Genomic DNA, 19,558 nt, shown 5'->3' with positions numbered 1-19,558 from the left:
CCACCACAGGTGTCCACACATCTGCTGCTCCCCATCACTCGTGTTCACACACCTGCTATCCTCCACCGCTGGTGTCCACACACCTGCTGTCCTCCACCACTGGTGACTCCACAACTTCAACTATCTTCTGTCCCCCTTCCACCCACCGGAAAGTGTCTCGGTCCAGTTAATCCCTAACGACAGGTAACTGCAGCCTCGTACAGAAGACGGGAAAATAATGTACAGACAGAACAATACTCATGGTAGATTTATTTCTAATGTTACATTATTCATGGTTGATATCTTTCTAATGTTACGTTACCCATGGTTAATATCTTTCTAATGTTACGTTACCCATGGTTAATATCTTTCTAATGTTACGTTACTCATGGTTAATATCGTTCTAATGTTACGTTACTCATGGTTAAAATATTTCGTAAGCTGCATCACTCATGATTAATATTTTTCTATGTTGCATTACTCACGGTTAATAGCTTTCAAATGTTGCATTACTCATGGTTAATAGCTTTCAAATGTTGCATTACTCATGGTTAATAGCTTTCAAATGTTGCATTACTCATGGTTAATAGCTTTCAAATGTTGCATTACTCATGGTTAATAGCTTTCAAATGTTGCATTACTCATGGTTAATAGCTTTCTAATGTTGCATTACTCATGGTTAATAGCTTTCTAATGTTGCATTACTCACGGTTAATAGCTTTCAAATGTTGCATTACTCATGGTTAATAGCTTTCTAATGTTGCATTACTCATGGTTAATAGCTTTCTAATGTTGCATTACTCATGGTTAATAGCTTTCTAATGTTGCATTACTCACGGTTAATAGCTTTCTAATGTTGCATTACTCACGGTTAGAATCTTTCTACTGCCTCTCAGTCATCTACCCTCGTCACATGGTTCCCCTCACATACAGCCGAGTTTTGCCCATTAGCAACTTCCCACAAGGCTTAAACCTTTTCTTGTCGTGTATAATTGGGTGGACCTTACTTATTACCTCCCCTCACAACCTTGTGATGTGTCATTGGTAACATTCTACCCACTACCTTATCGGTCCGTCTCATTTGGACATATATGGTAACTGAATACGATTAGAATTTGTACTGTGAGCCGTGATTATTGACCATCAGCTGACAATGCTATGACTGAAAAAATGTGTAGTGTGTGTGTGTGTGTGTGTGTGTGTGTGTGTGTGTGTGTGTCTACAGCATTTCTAGGAGCGGTCAGTCCCAGCTGGAGTGACTTATATATGCATGGGTATACTGTATCTTCGTCTGTGCTCTCATGAGGCATCTGGTCACAGCTTTCATGGTTGGTATGAAGGTTAAAGGGGCGCTCAGACGTGATATCTTGGCATACAGGAGGAGGGGAGGCCATGTTTGAATGGGTAGTGTGTGAGCAGGTAGTAGTGGTACGGAGTCAGCCAAGCGTGTAGCTATTACACCTCCCCCATTAACTGACGTCTAATGGGGGTGGTGACGAAGGGAAGGAGATGGGTGGGGGGGAAGGGAGTGGGAAGTAATCACTGTGAGGGGAAGGGGGATAATTGGGGGAGAAACTATGCTAATGGCGAGTAAAAGAGGGTTGGAGAATGGAAGGTTAAGAGAAAATTAGATAGGAAGAGAGGGGGAGATGTAGATGGTAGGAAAGATGGCATTTGGAGAGAGAAGATGAATAATGACAGCGGGGCAAAGAGAAGGGGAGATAAGGAATTGAGGATTGAAAGTATGCGAAGAAAGAAGAGTAAGAATGGTACTGGGACATAGAGAACTAGAGATAAAGAAATCTAGGGCTGAGGAAGTGTGGAGAAAGAAGATAAGAGTAAAGCAATGGGACATCGTCTACTATGCCGTTGGCTGATGTCTGTGAGTTACAGGAGTGCCTCTTGTAGACGTGTGAGTTACGAGAGTGTGGTGGTTGAACGTATGAGTTACTGAATGAGGTAGGGTTGGGAAGTGACAGTGTTGACTTTGAGTGTGTTATGATTGTAGTTGCGTGTTAGCGAAAGTGACTAACGACGTGTCCAGCACCACTGATGATGAGAGGGAGTCTAGATATCGTGTAGAGTAGTAGTACTAGTGGTTAAGCTGTGAATATCACTTGGTCCATGGCCGATAATGCATTTCTTGTACTGCCAGTAGGGGAAAAATTAGACCTTAATTGCATACATGTACACACAATGACTGACTGGGAGGGAATTCAATTTTTGATGGAGTGAATGAAAGTGAATGAGAGAGAGAGTACCTTTGTATCTACGTATCTATGAGTACCTACCGCGAGGTTTTGCCTTTAGGCAGGTTGGCCCGTAGCGATCACCATAGAAAAATAGACTAATAAAGACTCATATGAGTACTTGTTGTCGAATGTTGTGTGTGAGATGGAGAGAGAGGAGTTGAGTATTTGCGGACTGCATACCTACAGACCAAGTGTACGTCACACAGAAAGACAAGACAGCACTTCAACCATGGAGGGGAACTTGATAGCCACTGTAGTGCCGGCTCACTGCCCCGCCGTCACTAACCCTCCCAATAGATACCCAAAGAAGGTAGGGAAGAAAAAGAGGGATAGCTTTTCAAGGATACTCACCCTAACCCTTCGCCACACACCACCTCATTCCCCAGTGAATACATCTCACACTTCTTATTAACGTCTTAAGCACTTCCTTATGCAGTCTGAACCAATGCAAGTGCTCGTCTGTTTTATGAAGTTATAGAGACATCCGGGTTCGTAGTTTGCGAGTTACAGAGGAAATTGTGATGGCTATGGGTTATGGAAGAGTTGTTTAGGGATGTGGTTGTTTTAGTGTTGTGACTGTACATTTGTTTGTGTGTTTGTTATGAGTGAGGTATGGAGGTATTTGTCTTTCTTGTTTGTTGTGGTAGATTTTGTGTTTTTGTTTTGTTTTTGCATCTTTGTGATATACGTGTTGTGGTTGCGTTTTATGACAGAAAAGTCAGTTTCGCCAGTAATGAGGGTATGTTGACTGTGAGAGTTGTAAGATGTGCTTGGACTGGTTGTAAATCAGCTATAGATAAGATTGCTCAGACTGTGAACTGTAATTGCTTTGGTGAAGGATGAGGGAAGATTGTGTGTGTGTGTGTGTGTGTGTGTGTGTGTGTGTGTTGTGTGAGATGTGATGGAGTGCTTCATCCCAGATAAATTCAATCCATGCGACAGATAAGAACAAATTCTTGTGTTGTGATGAGTTTCAGTGACGTTCTTGTGCTGTGAAAACTAAGCTACTAAAGTGTGAGTGTTGTTTACGAAACTCCAGAGTATCAGAAGTGTTTGAATGGCTCAAGTGAACGATAAAAGTGTAAGTGTTGTTTTGAGAGACCTTTAGCTAAGAAGGAGGGGTACTTTTTTCTTCTAGGTTTTAGAAAACGTAAAGAAAATATACCTAAGATGTCTTGGTCAGGAGAGACTCAACTGTCTAGTTACTAGACTTTAGTAAGTGTGGGGTGACTGAGGCCTCATTGCCCAAGAGGCTGTAGCACGAAAGAATATTTCTGTGAGGCAAAACGCACTGTGTCGATATGCAATGTATCGCTCTACTGAAAATCACTTTCACAGATACGCATTTATTGCTCACTCATACGCTCTTAATTCATTCTTCTGTCATTTTCAATAAGTCTTACGTGTTTTTTTTTTTCCCTTTCCGTCTTCACTATAACGCAATGAACTCAGTCTCTCGTTCATGATCACTTAGTCATTCTCATGTACGATCATATTCACTTTGAGCCATTCCTTCATTCTCGTTCATTTTCGGTCACTGTGATTTCTTCCTTTCACATTCATGAGGCACAATACAACATCTCTCCAGTGCCATCATCGTCACGTACAACCATGTCTCCAGTGCCATCATCGTCAGATGCAACCTCACCCTCTTCTTCCCCACGGGAATCTACTAAGCCACACTAATGACCCAAAAACTATGATTATATTTTACTATATGATATTGTATAAGATTATACAGTATATCGCATAATATCATATATCATATCGTATCATATCCTATTCCATCATCTCATAAGTCATCATATCATAATGTTATAATATGCTATATCGTATCATATTATATCATTATTTTATATCAAATATCATATTATGATGGTAACACTAGGATGCTCGTCTGTCTGTGCTGGTAACACTGCTTCTCTTGAGATATGTACACGAGATGTACTGAGAGTGCACCGTTGTGCTACCATTGTACCCTAACGTTCAGACAACGGGTCGTACCGTCGTCATCAGTGGTATACTTTCTTGCTGCTGTACATGTACACTTCTCATGATAGGTTCTGCCTGAGAGCAGAGCATGTACAATAGTAATACTTTCATATTGTATAGTACAATCATTATCATTTGGCCTCTCTCTCATCATAGGTACTACCCGACAATACTCATGTACTACCCTTATGACCTTTAAGTTACAAGAGGAACAGTGTGATATATTCTTTCGTTACCTCATTGGCAACACCATGGCTGAGGTTGGTTTGTGTGGAGGTAGCAGTTATCCGTCATGGTTCTGACCACTGTACTAAGCCCTATGATATGTGACGTAATCGCTATGGTAATCCCTCGTAGTCTCCTACTCTCCACCCATACCTTCCCTGGTCCTTTAGTTTTTTTTTCTTCAGCACTGTGGGCAAGTTACTGAAGCCTCTAAATCTCTTGCAGGGGTTGCAGATACCCATTACCTCCTCCCTGGATCTCTGCCAGCACTGCAAAAAGTCACAGTAACCTCCAAATTTCTTGTAGAGGATGTAGTCACCCTCTACCACCTCCCTGGACCTCTGAGAGTACTGCAAAAAGAAAATCACAGTAGCCTCGAAGTCTCCTGTAGAGGCTCTATTTTCACTCTACCTCCTCCCTAAACCTCCGCCAGCACTGCAAAAAGTCACTGTATGATTCACGTATCCTGTAGATGCTGTAGTTAGCTCTACCACCTCCCCGAACCTCTGTCAGCACTGTAGAAAATCACTGTAGCCTCCAAATCTCCCGTAGAGGTTGTAGCTATCCTCTACCACCTCCCTGAACTGATGCTGAAGGTGTGTAGTCCTTGCGCCAGAGGAGCCAAAATAACGCTCATGGTAATACCGGAGTTGATCTTCATGCTCCACTGGGGTCGAAAATGAGATTTATATCGAGGGGTAACGCTGTTATTTTCCCGTCTCCTTGTTCAGTGGTCGGAGCGCCTCGTCTTGTCTACATGACGTCTCGAGTGTTTGTGTGTGTGTGTGTGTGTGTGTGTGTGTGTGTGGAGAGAGAGAGAGAGAAGGAATACTCAAAGGAAAGGAACAGATAGAAAGAAACAAATAGAGGAATAAGGAGAGGGAAAGAGAGGTAAGGGCGAAGGGTAGCACGTAAGGAAAGATCGGTAAACGTAAATGGATAAAGATGTAGTGTTAAAGTGAACGAGAGAGAGAGAGAGAGAGAGAGAGAGAGAGAGAGAGAGAGAGAGAGAGAGAGAGAGAGAGAGAGAGAGAGAGAGAGAACAAGGCGAAATTATGATACAAAGAGAAGAGCGAAACGTAAAGATGTCTGGGCTCAGTAATGGTGGTAACAATGCACCAACATTGTTAAGATACCAAGTGTCATCGAGGCCACCCTTTCAGTTCCCTCTACCATAATGAAAGAACCTGACCTTTATATACTCTTCGTCTCGATACCCCGGGTATGAACTTCCCCTCAAGACTCGACAGAGTCGACGATGTTCACCATCGAATGGCACCGGTGGTCTCTGTCGACTGTATACCGTAGCCGATGATAGAGAATACCACACACCCAACCCTTCCTCCCTCCCTCCCTCTCGACTGGGAATCATCTCAGCCAGACTGTGACGCTTGACACATGGTGGTGGTGGCGATGGCTAATAAGTGCAGCTCGTCACACACGCCAACACTACGGGACACTAGTTGTCTCCAACCACAACGACATGACTCCTGCTGTCCTCCACCTCCTGTCTACAACCAACCAACCCACACCCCCCAATCCCCTCCCGACCTCCCGCCCCCCCCCCCAAATAACCTCTCCTCCTCCCTCCTCCCTCCCTCCCTCCCTCTCCCTCCCTCACCTCCACCAAACCAAACAACCTCCCTCGCCGCTGCTCCGGACCGCAGGAGTTTCCCAGACCAATTGCTACATTTCCTCGTCGTGGACCAGAGATCCCGAGACTCTGGTCGTGAAACGTCGCCTCCTGTATCACTTCTCGCGCCACACACACACACACACACACACACACACATACACACACACAGAGGACAACACTTCATTGACATTAACTGACCAGTATCTTATTGTCTCCTGGTTGTTTAGTGTAGTCGCGGATGACTGCCCTCTGCCCATGTAAACATTATCTAAATACACCAAGTGTATTTCATAATAGATTCATACATCAGTTTTTATGTCGATAAATTACAGTGTACGTAAGACACAATGTTATTTTGTGGTGTACGCTCGCCGTGTCGACGTCTGAGAGCCCCACAGTCAATCAGGCCTTGGACTCCTGGATGGGAGAAACTTGTGCTGGCGAGGGAGTGTCTACCGAGTTGTTCTGAACGTTGACGAGTGAATATCCTGCGTTGAATGGTGGTGGTGGTGGTGGTGCCTAGTGCGTTGAATGGTGGTGGTGGAGCGTCTGGTGCTGAACGGCCGTGTTGGTGGTGACCTTAGCGTTTACGGTAACTATAGTGACGGTGGTTAGTAGTTGTGGTTTTAGGGTTATTGGTGATAATAGAGTGGTGCTTAGGACGGATCATAGCATCGGGGGTTGTGAGAGGTGGGGTGTGTGTGTGTGTGTGTGTGTGTGTGGTGTTGCTAGTGTTAGTAGAGTGTAAGGAGCGATTGATGATCATGGTGATTAGCGTTGGTTAGGGTGATACTGGTGATGATAATGTTTACAGTGCTGTTGGCTATGGTTAGCAATGGTGTCGGTGACTAGTGTGACGGAGAACATATCTATATTTATGGTGAAGGCGCTGCGATGGTTCAAATGATGGTGGTGACTATGATGATGGCGATGGCAGTCGAGGTTATGGCGATGGAGGTGTTGGTCGAGTATGGCTGTTCACTGCGGCTGTGTTTCAGGTAAACTCACATTACACTTTCTTGGTGTTCAGCCATGCGGGTCAGGTAAGGGGGTCGCGTTTCTTGTCCTCAGGGACGTCACTAGAGCATCAACTTCTGAAGCAAGAGTCCCACATCATTACAGATGGATTTCGCGCTGAGTATCAGTGATTAAAGTGTTTATTTTTCGTTCCCATGACCGGATGAAGGAACTTCTGACTCTTATTCTTTTACACTCATATTTGTTTCTCCCTCCACATATATATATATATATATATATATATATATATATATATATATATATATATATATATATATATATATATATATATATATATATATATATATATATATATATATATATATATATATATATATATATATATATATATATATATATCTTTTACAGCTACACCTTTTCCCTCCATCTACACTCACATCTATTCCCTTCCTTCTACGTTTTCCTTTTCGTTTACACCTTCACCTTGTCCCCTTTTAACTCCTACACTCCTTTCCCTTTCCTCTCCCAATACGCCAACAAAAACACACGTACAACGCAAGGACAAACACTAGCTTCCCTTCCACACTCCTTAGACTTTACAGCTTCCACCACATCCCATACCATGCCTTCCCATACACACCATACCACTGAACCCACCACCAACATACCCTACAGCACTCTCAGTCCGCTCACCCTTCGGACCAACCCTTCCACATTCATCACCCTAACGCCCTCCCCAACCACCTCACCCCAGGAGGGGGCCTGAAGCAGAGGACATGGATGAAGCGTTATCAGGCCCTCAACAGTAACATGGCGAGGTTCGAGATACAACAACATAGATGTAGCGGTTTCAGGACTGCTGAGTGTCAAATGGGCGGAACTTCGCGACTCACATCGCCAGCCAAGCAGACTTTCTTAGAGGAACGTGAGAACTGATCTAACCACCTCCCACCCCCCCTTCCCCTTCCTCAGCTTCTCATCCGCTCCTCCCTCACACGCAACCATTGGACGGTAATCTAAACTCGAGGGACATTTTTAAACGCCCAATGGACCATTTTCCACGCTCTTTGAATATTTTCTGTTTACACACACAAGGGCCCCCTTTTTTTCAGGCTCAACACACGATTTTCCAAGCTCTCTAAACCATGTTCCACGCCCACAGGCCATTTTTCAGGCCCCACCAGACCATTCTACAAGCTCACCGAGCCATGTTCCACGCCCAACGGACACTCTCCACGCCCACAGGCCATTCTCCGCCCAAGCAATGCCCACGTCTACTGGACTATGTTGTCATGACGTTTTAAAGTCGAGTCTTAGGTGAACACTCGCTTAGTAAAGATTGCTGTAGCCATTTAGAATGTTGGTTTCATTCTCGTGTAAGTTGAAAGTAAACTTCATAGGAAAATAACAGTAGGACTAATTTGCAGGCGCTGGGTGGTTGGCTATCGGCACAGGACCATATTATCCAAGTCTAGTGGACTGTTTTCGACACCTCTAACCGATTCCAACGGATCATCTTCCACGCACGAACAATCAGTTTCTGAATTTCAGCCAGAATATTTTCTAGCCCATAATCTTGCATGTTCATTTTTTTCTTGTATCATCTCTTGAAACAAAATCCAGCTGATCCTTTGATATTCACTCGTCCTTAAAACTTGCCCCAAATAGCTCCTTTAACCATGACTAAAAGCAATATAGACACACCCTAAACCATCTAATTATGCTTTATTACATTCCTAATTCTCCCAGTTATACTAGATCCAATTAAACATATACAAAACAGTCCACACCCCTAAACCATCACCGTAAATCCCTAAGCCTTTTAACCGCTCACCAGATCGCTTAAATACTACACCCAAAACCTCACAATTAGGTTCCGATCCCTTTACTACGGCGAAATCCTTTAATTGTTCCAACAATCTTTGACACACACACACACACATACACACACACACTTCTCAGCCCCTTAAACAGACCCAGTCTCTTAATTCCTGGCTACATCCTTAGCCATGTACTTAGCCCCTTCACCAACCTCATGTCCCTTAGCCAAACACCTAAGTTCCTCACCACGACCGGTAAACCATCTCCTGAGTTCACTTAAAATAAGCGTATATCGTAAACTCCAGACACATCCACGTCCCGACCTTAAACCACCAAAGTAATTGAAATAAACGTATTGTGAAGGATTAAGGCCCACCCATGACTTACCACACTACAAACGCACTCACAATCAACGTAATCTGGTGAATCAACAGGCAAACAAGACGGACGGACCCAACAACCAACACACTTCATGTAAGCTTATTTCTTAACATTCAAACCCACCAGTGTCCAACAACACCATCACTATAAACGCTCTTAGGATACATGCATCTAATAGGATCCAGCCCGACAAATTCATGCCCGAATAACTTAAGTGTATTCTACGTTGCAAATATCGTCATTTCTCACCCTAGGCCGATTAGAAAAATCAATTTCGGACTTCGATGGCAATAGAGTTAAACACCATTTCACTGACTGGAAGTTCTGTTCTTTTATTTCTGATCTTTTCTTTTTCCCCTCCGGTCGTTCGTGCATGACGGGCAGGCGAGAGCCATTAATTAATTGATTACCTGTGAAATTAACCAATGAACAGAGAAGAGGCGATTCTCAAGCGACCACTAAAGATCGTCGTGATCTTTTGGGAGTTAATTTTTCAAATAATCATCAGTCGTGAGATCAAGATTACTCCCGGAGAGGAGAAGGTGTTCAAGAATTCAGTGAATTTTTTTGTTGATGGTGTTTGACTTGATGCGGACATGTCAGCAGTTTGTTACCTAAAGTGCCGTGTGAGCTGACGGTGTTGGTCGAAGATTATGGTAGACTGGTTCAGCGAGAGATGAGGGCCTCTTGGCAGGTGGTGTAAGTCAGGCCCAGGATGATTCTACATGCTCTTTTCTCTGCCCTCTTTCTAGCTGGTCCTTCCGTGTAAGCTGTTAGTGAGGAGGACCAATCTGGGGAGGTGTACGGGAGCTTCGGCGTACTGAAGGTGGTACAAACATTCATAAACTCAACTGGCTAGACGCCTAGTTATTTCAGTCAACGGAAAAGGTACAGACGGTGTGAGAAATATTCGAAGATAGTGCTGAACATGACTCCTCCAGTTCAAACCGTCGTCTATGGTGACGACACCAAGAAGTTTGAAGTCTCTGACTTAGCCGGAGGATGTCAGGGCCTAATGCGATGTCAGGGGGCAGGCTGTTTTCTGGACCCAGGTTGATGTGCATCATCGTAGTTTTGGTAACCATGGTTGATGGTGACGTTTTTGGCCGTACGTAGTCTACTCCAGAAGGTCGATGATGATGTGCTGGAGCACACTGAACTCCGGAGACGTGTTGGTGTTAGTGATGGCAAGGGTGGGATCACCTACGTCCTTCCAGCGGTGGTTTGCGTCCCTCAGGGCGTCATTCATAAGAATGAGGAAGCAGAGCGTCCCCATCTTGGTGCCCTGTGGTACACCGCATGTTAGGGGTTGTGATAACTATGTAGCTCCTCTACAGACGACGGTCTGGTGTCGCGTGGTCAGGAGGTCCGCCAGACACGAGACGAGACATCTCCGTAGTCCCAGGTCGACGGGTTTTTTTATAATGGCGTTATGGTTTACCAAGTGGAAAAGCCGTAGTGAAGTCGACGAAGACGAGTGCCACCGAGGTTTTGCCCTCCTCAAGCTGCGGTAAATGAAGTCTATGAAGCTGACAAGTCAAATACAAAACCTTCACAAATTTGACTGGAGATTGGAGTGGTTGCAACAGGGTCATGATCTATATTAAGAGACTCTGGGCTGGTAGAACTGAGTAGTGGAGTGACATATGCTGTCTCCCAAGCTGTGGATATTAGCGATGTGGCTAATTCTTGCGTAGTTTCAGTGGAAGATCTGTGGGCATGGTTGAGCGATTAGTTCCAGGCACTGAAGGCGCTTAGCTACATGATGTTCCTCTACTTAGATTGGGGGAGATGGGGTCGGTAGGTATGCTGGGGGGAGGGGTGTAGCTGATGTCGAATTGTGGTAATCGATGGCAAATATTGGCAAAGTGTTTGTTAGTCTTGTGTGCTGCCTTCTGAAATTGACCTTCGATGGATGAGCCTTCGCTTGTCACAGCCAATTAGCTCTTTACTTCTATCATACCACTGACCCATGCTAACCTGATTTCATTAATTGGCCTGCTTGGTTAACAGGCGTTCTTCGCAGCTCGTGCTTCATGTTACACTTTGCTGCGAAGTTGCTTGTAGAGGTTGTTGTTGTAGCTGTTGAACGCACGATTTCTCAGCTACATATTTCGCTTGGTGCGGTGGGTGATCCAGGGAGCGTCGGCCAAGTTTAGTGTTACCGTCTTCTGGGGAAAGAAGTGCTGGCTGGTAGGCCTGGCTGCAGGTTTCATGATACGTCCTCCTCCCACATGATTTCAACTCCTTCCCTGTCACCTTAACTCAGTGATAATGAGATACCCACCAACCAAAGTCTATCTTCGTCGAGCTGGTAATTGGTCTTTAAGTTTTTTGGTGTCTGCGCGCTTGCTTGTGTACGGAGATGGTGGGGGAATGGGACCACAGCACTGATAAGCGAGGACAGCGTCTAAGGGAAGGGAAAGGCTTGGGTGATAGGTGGTGATCAGCCACATCAGGTTAAGAGGCATTTTGACTGTGCGTGGGAAAGTAGTTCTTGGAGGTTGTTGGTGTCTCTCTCATTGAAATTCCCACATACCACAAGCTTAGCATGAGGGTACCTCTTCCTGGGTTTATCAGATCTGTAGGCTAGGTATTCTAACAGTAACTCCCCAGTGGGGGATAGCAGAAGATGTCAGGCCACGAAGTAAGGGGTGGAAACAGTTTGTCGTGAGTGTAATGTTGGCACACTCCTAACCCACAACACCACCAGACCCTCAGGGCACGTTAACTGCCAGCTGGGCTCGACGTTAAGTCTCTGTGACAAGAGAATGCCGCGCCTCCCCCCAAGCTTTGATGTACGAAGGAGGTAGAAGAGAATGTAGTCACTCAGAGGACAAATATCAGGAGTAATATGCCAGGCCTCTGTTATTGCTATGACCTGGCTGTGATTTGAGCTAGTGGTGATGGCTGGTTCCTCCAGTTTGTGTGGTAGGTGAGATGACATTCGATTGCATGCAGCAAGGTCGGCAGGTTGTGCCATTTCATTGAAACTTCAAAATGTTTTAAGGGTTTAAGTTTAGCTTTAGCTGGTTTGTTTTGTGTCTCCTTCTCTCGGTAATTAATGCTCCAACTGCTTTTCCATTACTGTGCTAGGCGTCACATCTGGTATGAAATATATCTATCAGACGACAGAGCTGAGTGCTGGGGTCATTACCTATTTGTACTATACGAGGAGGAGGGAGTTCCACACACGTGGGGCCCCATCTCTTGAACAATCTTTGCTACCATACAACGCCTTGAATCTATGTATACTGTCTGCATTAACCATGTCATCAGTCAATCTGTTCCATGTATCCATTATTCTTATACTGTAAAAGCACTTTCCTACATCATTTTCAAGTTTCTTTCTTAACTTCATGTTATGTCCTCTGGTTGCTCTATCCCCACATTCTAAAAGTGCTGTCTATTATCCACTTCGTCGATTTTTTTTTAAACCTAAAGATTTTGGTCAGGTCACCCCTCATTCTTCTCTCTTCTAGGATGGACAAATTCAAAGCCTCCTTGTACCTCAACTTTCTTAAGTCTGGTACCATCTTTGTTGCCTTCCTCTTCTCCTTCCCTACGAGTTCTTTGCGTTTCTTTTGAACTTGTTGTTTAGCTCCTTAACTATTCTTACATCCTCTTGTACAATATTCCCTTCTGAATCCCTTAGCCTGATTATCTGGACCTTAACTGACAACTGACTTCAGACGAATTTATGGAATAATTCTGGATTTTCAATTGCTTTGTCCGCAATATTCTTTTCAAGGTTCCATTTTGTTCGACTTCTCTTATCCTGCTACGCTCGTTCTGTGCTCTCTCATACCTTGCTAATGCTGGCTGGTTGTAGTGCTGTCTATATGTTCGTCTCATTCCCTCTGTATGTAAGGCTTGAGGTACCCTTGCCTCCACTTCTTGACTGTAGATTTCACAGAACCTCCCTACACAACGCCCTGGTTCCTGGCTACTGAATTCCATTTTCCAATCTACGTTACCATGGAAATCATTGAGGTTTGTGTAGTTTCCATGATTGTGTGTGTGTGTGTGTGTGTGTGTGTGTGTGTGTGTATGTGTGTATTTCGGTTAGGATAGTTAAGATTTTACTTGACAGGATTCAATTTCTTAATATAAATTCTCATTTGACTAGAGAGAGTTTGGTTGAGTTAAATACGATTTCATTTGGCCCAGTTCGAATTGGTTCGCCCTGGCGCACTTTGGCTTGGCTAGTAAGTGTAACAAGTTTCGCTATGAAAGGTTAGATTTGGCTATCAGAAGATATGGTTATACCAACGGGGTTCTGATTTTTTTTTCTTTTTTTTTTTTTGATGGCTTTGGGTTTGGTGACAAATGTGTCGATTTGCTTAGGAAGTGTTTAAGGGTGGGGTTGGCTAGGCAGAAGAGTTCCTCCCCTTTAGTATGTATAGAATATAAATTTGGTTAGACAAATAAGCGACACTGAGCACTTTGGCAAGCGGTTTCCCGGCGCCCAGGAACCTGCTAGGTCTGACATCTGGTGACAAAGGTCACAACAAACGCTCCATGAGAACCACGACGATAAGGATGGAGGCAGACTGACTGACTGTCTTGTCACCCATACTGGTGGTAGTGGTAGTGGTGTGTCGTGTCTCCAGCTGGTGTTGGTTGACCTGACAACACTCCAGCCAGAAAACGTTTCGACGGGACAACGACTCAGCCAGGAAACGTTTCGACGGGACAACGTTTAAAACCAGAAAGTTTCGACGGAATAACGTTCCAACTAGAGAATCTTTCGACGGGACAACGTTTTACCCAGAAAACGTTTCGACGGGACAACGTTTCAACTAGAAATCACTTTGCCAAAATAGCTCGACCAGGTGGAAACAAAACACCACCTGGACTTCTCGTAAGCTCTAGGGAAACAACACCTTATCCAGCAGCTAAGCTAAGCCGAGCTCAGCACAGCTAAGCCGAGCTAAGCTGAAGAAAAGAGAGGGGAGGAGAGAGAGAGAGAGGGGGGGGGGGGTAACACTCTCATGACATCAACAAAAGAGGAAATGCAAAGGATTTAGAAGAGCAGTCATTAATTGAAGGAAGCTGGTAGTGTGGTCTGGTGGGGTCTTTCCATCCTGTATATGTAGATGACCTGTGCAAGACAGCTCTCAAGTCCCATCGAGTTCGGCACGCTACGGTCATCACCTATTTCAATATCAGTTTGATCTGTTTATATATATATATATATATATATATATATATATATATATATATATATATATATATATATATATATATATATATATATATATATATACATATATATGTGTCTTTTGTTTATGCGGTGTTCCTCTGGTGTATGTTTGTTACTGTGTGTCTGTGTCTGTGTTGATTTTACTTCTGTGGCTATTTTTCTTTTTTTTTTATCAAAACGGTGAGAGTTATTCTTTACTCTGTTTTCCAGAGGGTAGCGTGTGTGTGTGTGTATGTGCATGTGAGCGACGGCAGAGGGCGTAATGAACCAGCTGTGTCGAGTGTGTGGGGAGCCAGCCGCTGGCTTCCACTTCGGCGCCTTCACCTGCGAGGGATGCAAGGTGGGTCCTGACCCCTGCTCTCCTTCCTTATACTCCTCATCCTCCTCCTTCCTTATCCTCCTCCTCGTTTACCCATGCGAGGGATGCAAGGTGGGTCCTGACCCCTGCTCTCCTTCCTTATACTCCTCATCCTCCTCCTCCTTCCTTATCCTCCTCCTCGTTTACCCATGCGAGGGATGCAAGGTGGGTCCTGACCCCTGCTCTCCTTCCTTATACTCCTCATCCTCCTCCTTCTTCCTTATCCTCCTCCTCGTTTACCCATGCGAGGGATGCAAGGTGGGTCCTGACCCCTGCTCTCCTTCCTTATACTTCTCATCCTCCTCCTCCTTCCTTATCCTCCTCCTCGTTTACCCATGCGAGGTAGATCCTGACACCTTCTCTCCTTCCTTATCATCCTCTTCCTTCTTCTCTTCCTTTTCCTTCCTCCTCTTTATCCTCCTTCTCTTTTACCTATGCGAAGGATGCATGGGAGAGCTGCCTCTCCCCTTCTCTTTTCTCTTCATCTTCCTTCGCTACATCTCATTCCTCTTTCTCCCCCTTTGCCTGTGAAGATAAAGAAGTAGATACGACAGCCACTGAATTTTTCTCTTCACTTCTTATTTACTCCCTATCTTTCCCATTCCTTCTACTTTTTCATGTTTTTTCTCCATCGTCTTCTTCTTCTTCTTCTTCTTCTTCTTCATCTATTCTTCCTCTTCTTCTTCCTTCTTCATCATCACCATCATCTTCCTTCTTCACTTTCTTCTTTTCTTCATCTTCTTTTCTTCATCTTCTTCTTCTCCTTCTCTTCATCTCCTTCATCTCCTACTTCTTCTTCTCTTCATCATCACCTTCTTCTCCTCTTCATCCTCATCTTCATCATCTGTAATTCTCTTTTACTTCATCCACTCTTCCTATTCTCACCTCCCCATTCTCCCTCTCCTTCCCTCTTGCTCCTCCTCTAACATCCGCCAACTATCATGTTTCTTTCCTCCCTCCTTCCTCCTGCTCTTACAGCACAGTACACCCACACTCACATGAAGGAATATTGTCATCACTCTTCCAGTCACCACTGGACAACCACTCTCACCTCTCCCTCAGTAACCAGCATCTTCCTCCCCTCTTGTCCCCGCCAGTCGTTCTTCGGGCGGACGTACAACAACGTGTCGTCGCTGGGGGACTGCAAGAACGGCGGTCGTTGCGTCATCAACAAGAAGAACCGAACCTCCTGCAAAGCCTGTCGCCTCCGCAAGTGTCTGGTGGTGGGCATGTCCAAGTCTGGCTCCAGGTGGGTGTCAGGGTGTTGACGTCTGGGATTAATGTGAGCACAATGACTTTATGAATTTCCTCTTAAAAATATTCTTAAGCCACCCTGAAATATCTGGTATTGGGCGTGTCCACGTCCGGCTTGAGGTTTCCTTGTGGCTTTAATGCGTTTTTTTTTTCTAGTCTTGATCTGAGTCAGATGGTCGAATTGTCTTATTCATGTTAGGATCCAAATGCGTTTCTGTAGTTTTCGTGAGAGTTTTGATGTTAGTTTTATACTGATTCCTTTTCGGTTATATGACTACTTGATCTCATTCCAGTCCCCATATATATATATATATATATATATATATATATATATATATATATATATATATATATATAGCCAGCAGATAGCATTTTACCGAACCTAACTGGCTGTTGGAGGTTTGTATGTCCTATGAAGGTGCGCATTCATATGCACTTTATTCGCATTCATATGCCTCCGCGTTGTACAGTTAGGTTCTGTAAAATGCTATCTGCTGGCCATGTGCGCCTGTTGGCAAATAACCGGTGTAGACCCCGTTGCTCACCAACGTGAGACAAAGGGTATTCGAGTACATAGTATTCGAATAGGTATTTCCTATTAGCCAGACCCACAGCCTAGCGGTAGCATTCCCGCCTGTGGCACAGGGGTCCCGGGTTCGATCCTGGCTGTTGGAGACTTGTATGTTATATATATATATATATATATATATATATATATATATATATATATATATATATACATATATATATATCATCTTATGGTAGCTCTAAGAAGTTTGATCTACGGATATTTGGAATATTTCTAGACTCAACAAACTTCTTCCACAATCTTTAGTGAGCTCAGTAGATTTCGTTAGGTAGAGATAAAAGAAATTAAGATGCCAGTTTCTGATTATCAAAAATCGATAGTTTTTAATCAAAAGTTCTGGATCATCTCTTTCTTTTCACCTTGTTTATGGTGTACTTTAAAAGAGTTTTAGATAGCAACTGAAAATGGATAGGGGAAAGGGGAGGGGAGGGTTGCCAGAGGAGGCAGCATAGAATGTGGGCTCCTTTAACCTTACAAATAAATACTATCATATCCACGACTATGCATACCCAGGTTTACCGTGGTGACACAGCACCTAACAGCTCACGTCTCCTTCAGGTATGGTCGACGTTCTAACTGGTTTAAGATCCACTGCCTTCTGGACGAGTCTGGGTCCCCTCCTCCGCCTGGGACGCCCACGGACCTGGGGAGTGAGGCGGGGAGCTGGGGACGCTGCGCTAGTGAGGACGAGAGTGACACCATCGATGTGTGTGGTACCGACGCCCCTCACCACTCCCCTCGTCGCACCTCCCCGGCACTGAGCAGTCCCGACTCCCACGCCTCCGACAGCTCCATCGAAACCACTCCGAGACGCCCTCCATCCCTCAGTTACCTCTCCCTGTATCCAAAGCTTTCAGTGGTTCCTCCATCTTCAGGTATATACCCAGGGCCACCTCTCAGTCCCTTGTTGCTCTCTAGCCTTCCGATGGCCGTGTCGGCATACTCCAACCACCCATTTGACCCTTACCTCCACCGAACTCACGAAGGCGCACAGTCCCACTTGCCAAAGTATTACGGGTCTGCTTACGGCTCCCACAACACCCAAGCCTTCGGAAGTTCGCCGGTGACCCCGACCTCTCCAAACATCAACCTCAGCGGTTCCCAGTCACCACCACGATCCCTGATCATCCCCAGCAAGCGCCATGCAGAAGAGCTGCTGGTGCTGCCACCTATCAAAAGAATACGTCAGTTGGCGGAAAAGGAACCAAGACTATTCTCGAACCCTTCGGTGTTCACCTCGACGATTCAAACGCCAGAAAGATTCACTTCCCTGAAAAAGAGGATCATGTGTCAGAATCGCGTCGAACAAATGCCCTCTATAGATGAGAAGCAACGGCCGTCAATCAGTGAGATGGAAAGAGACGGGGATTCGCCGATGGATCTGTCTGTGAAAACAAGTGACATACTCTCCCAAAGACACTTGATGGAGGAGAGAACAGACACCGAAGACTCCGTCATTCTCGACCTGTCGCTTAAATCCAGATTCGCGGATCGCAGCAGAACGGTCGGGTCACACGAAACTCAGAGCGACATCTCGTGGAATAATCCAGCGCAAGGGAACGGTAATGGTGGGATTACAGTGCCATCCTCTGGAAGAGAACACTCATCGCAAATGTCCCTCTCACGGGAGGAGGGACCATCGAGTCCTCCGGTCGAAAATGGAAGTAGCAGTCACAACAGCAGTTGTTGCAACAATAGCTACAACAGTTCGACCTCTCTCCTAAGCCCCATCTAGTAGTAACTCACTAACCATTTTCATATTGTACAATTAGCCCCACTGTCCTTTATCAAGGGCCATATATGTAGTGAGAGCGTGTATGGTCTTTGGATTTATCTTGAACACCTGAAGAACGGTGTTCTCGATTGACCAGTTGGTTGTTGGTTATAACTTGACATTGACGGCCGCAGTGACGCCCTTGGAAGTCGTAAGGCCTCGGACCCAAGGAACCAACCAACTAAGTCCTTTCGTAATTGTATATACTATTTCTCTTAATTCGACACTTTCTCACTTTACTTTCACTAGTGTGTGTTCCTGTTCATTTACAGTTCCTCTTTAGTTATAGTCATGAAAGTTTGTTGTGGATTGTGTGTGTGTGTGAGATAGATAAATAGATAGATAGATAGATAGATAGAGAGAGAGAGAGAGAGAGAGAGAGAGAGAGAGAGAGAGAGAGAGAGAGAGAGAGAGAGAGAGAGAGAGAGAGAGAGAGAGAAAGAGAGGAGTCATTTTTGTTCCTTCAACTCTGTGCAAAATATTGAATAAAGTCGTGTAAAGATACTATTTGAAGTCTCTTTTTTTTCAGTCCTGACATCATAATATACTTTAATTAATCAGTAATGGACAGATGTGCAAACTCATGCAAATCTTCTAATCATTCTATGTTTACCTGTCCTGTTTGTGTATGTCTAACCATCCATCCCTCTCATTTTGGTCTACCTTTACCAGGGAACCATCACTTTTCCTACCATATAAAAGAAATGAAACCATGTACGTATGTTTACAGAAACAGTTCCCATTAACCTTTCCCTTTCTATGAAAAAAGTAGCAATCACAGTATATATCTAATACACTATTGGGATAAGTGTCATATCGTTTATTGATAAGATAATATCATTTCCAACCTTTGTTTATATAGGAGAGAGAAAGTGAAAAAGAAAAACGTCTAATCCCTAGGATCTTGTATTCGGTCCCCCATACATTCAATTCTCTCAGCGGCACCATTTTCTGTATCCATAAATTGAAACGGGAACTTTTATTTATCAAATTTAATCAAAGGCTACATAAATGTGTCGCGTACATTTATTTTTCCCTCTGTTCCGTTCTTACCTATCATTGTCATGATGATAACTTGAGTACGGTAAGTGTTTTATATTATTAAATTTCAAT

General features: G+C 44.4%; 1 protein-coding gene across 1 annotated transcript in view; it reads left to right on the top strand.

Annotated features, from left to right (window-relative positions):
* LOC139754460 (uncharacterized) overlaps positions 1-18,930 on the top strand; it is a 31,317-nt gene extending 12,387 nt beyond the window's left edge. The window contains exons 2-4 of the mRNA XM_071671735.1: positions 14,681-14,810; positions 15,926-16,077; positions 17,230-18,930. Coding sequence (XP_071527836.1) covers positions 14,733-14,810; positions 15,926-16,077; positions 17,230-18,406 — 1,407 coding nt within the window. The 5' untranslated portion in view covers positions 14,681-14,732 and the 3' untranslated portion in view covers positions 18,407-18,930. The remainder of the gene's footprint in view (positions 1-14,680; positions 14,811-15,925; positions 16,078-17,229) is intronic.
* Positions 18,931-19,558: the final 628 nt, after the last annotated feature.

Source organism: Panulirus ornatus, chromosome 17 (assembly GCF_036320965.1).
Source record: "Panulirus ornatus isolate Po-2019 chromosome 17, ASM3632096v1, whole genome shotgun sequence".
In the NCBI taxonomy this organism is placed as follows: Eukaryota; Metazoa; Arthropoda; class Malacostraca; order Decapoda; family Palinuridae; genus Panulirus; species Panulirus ornatus.
The sequence above is the reverse complement of the archived record's forward strand: the minus strand, read 5'-3'. Positions and strand labels throughout refer to the sequence as shown.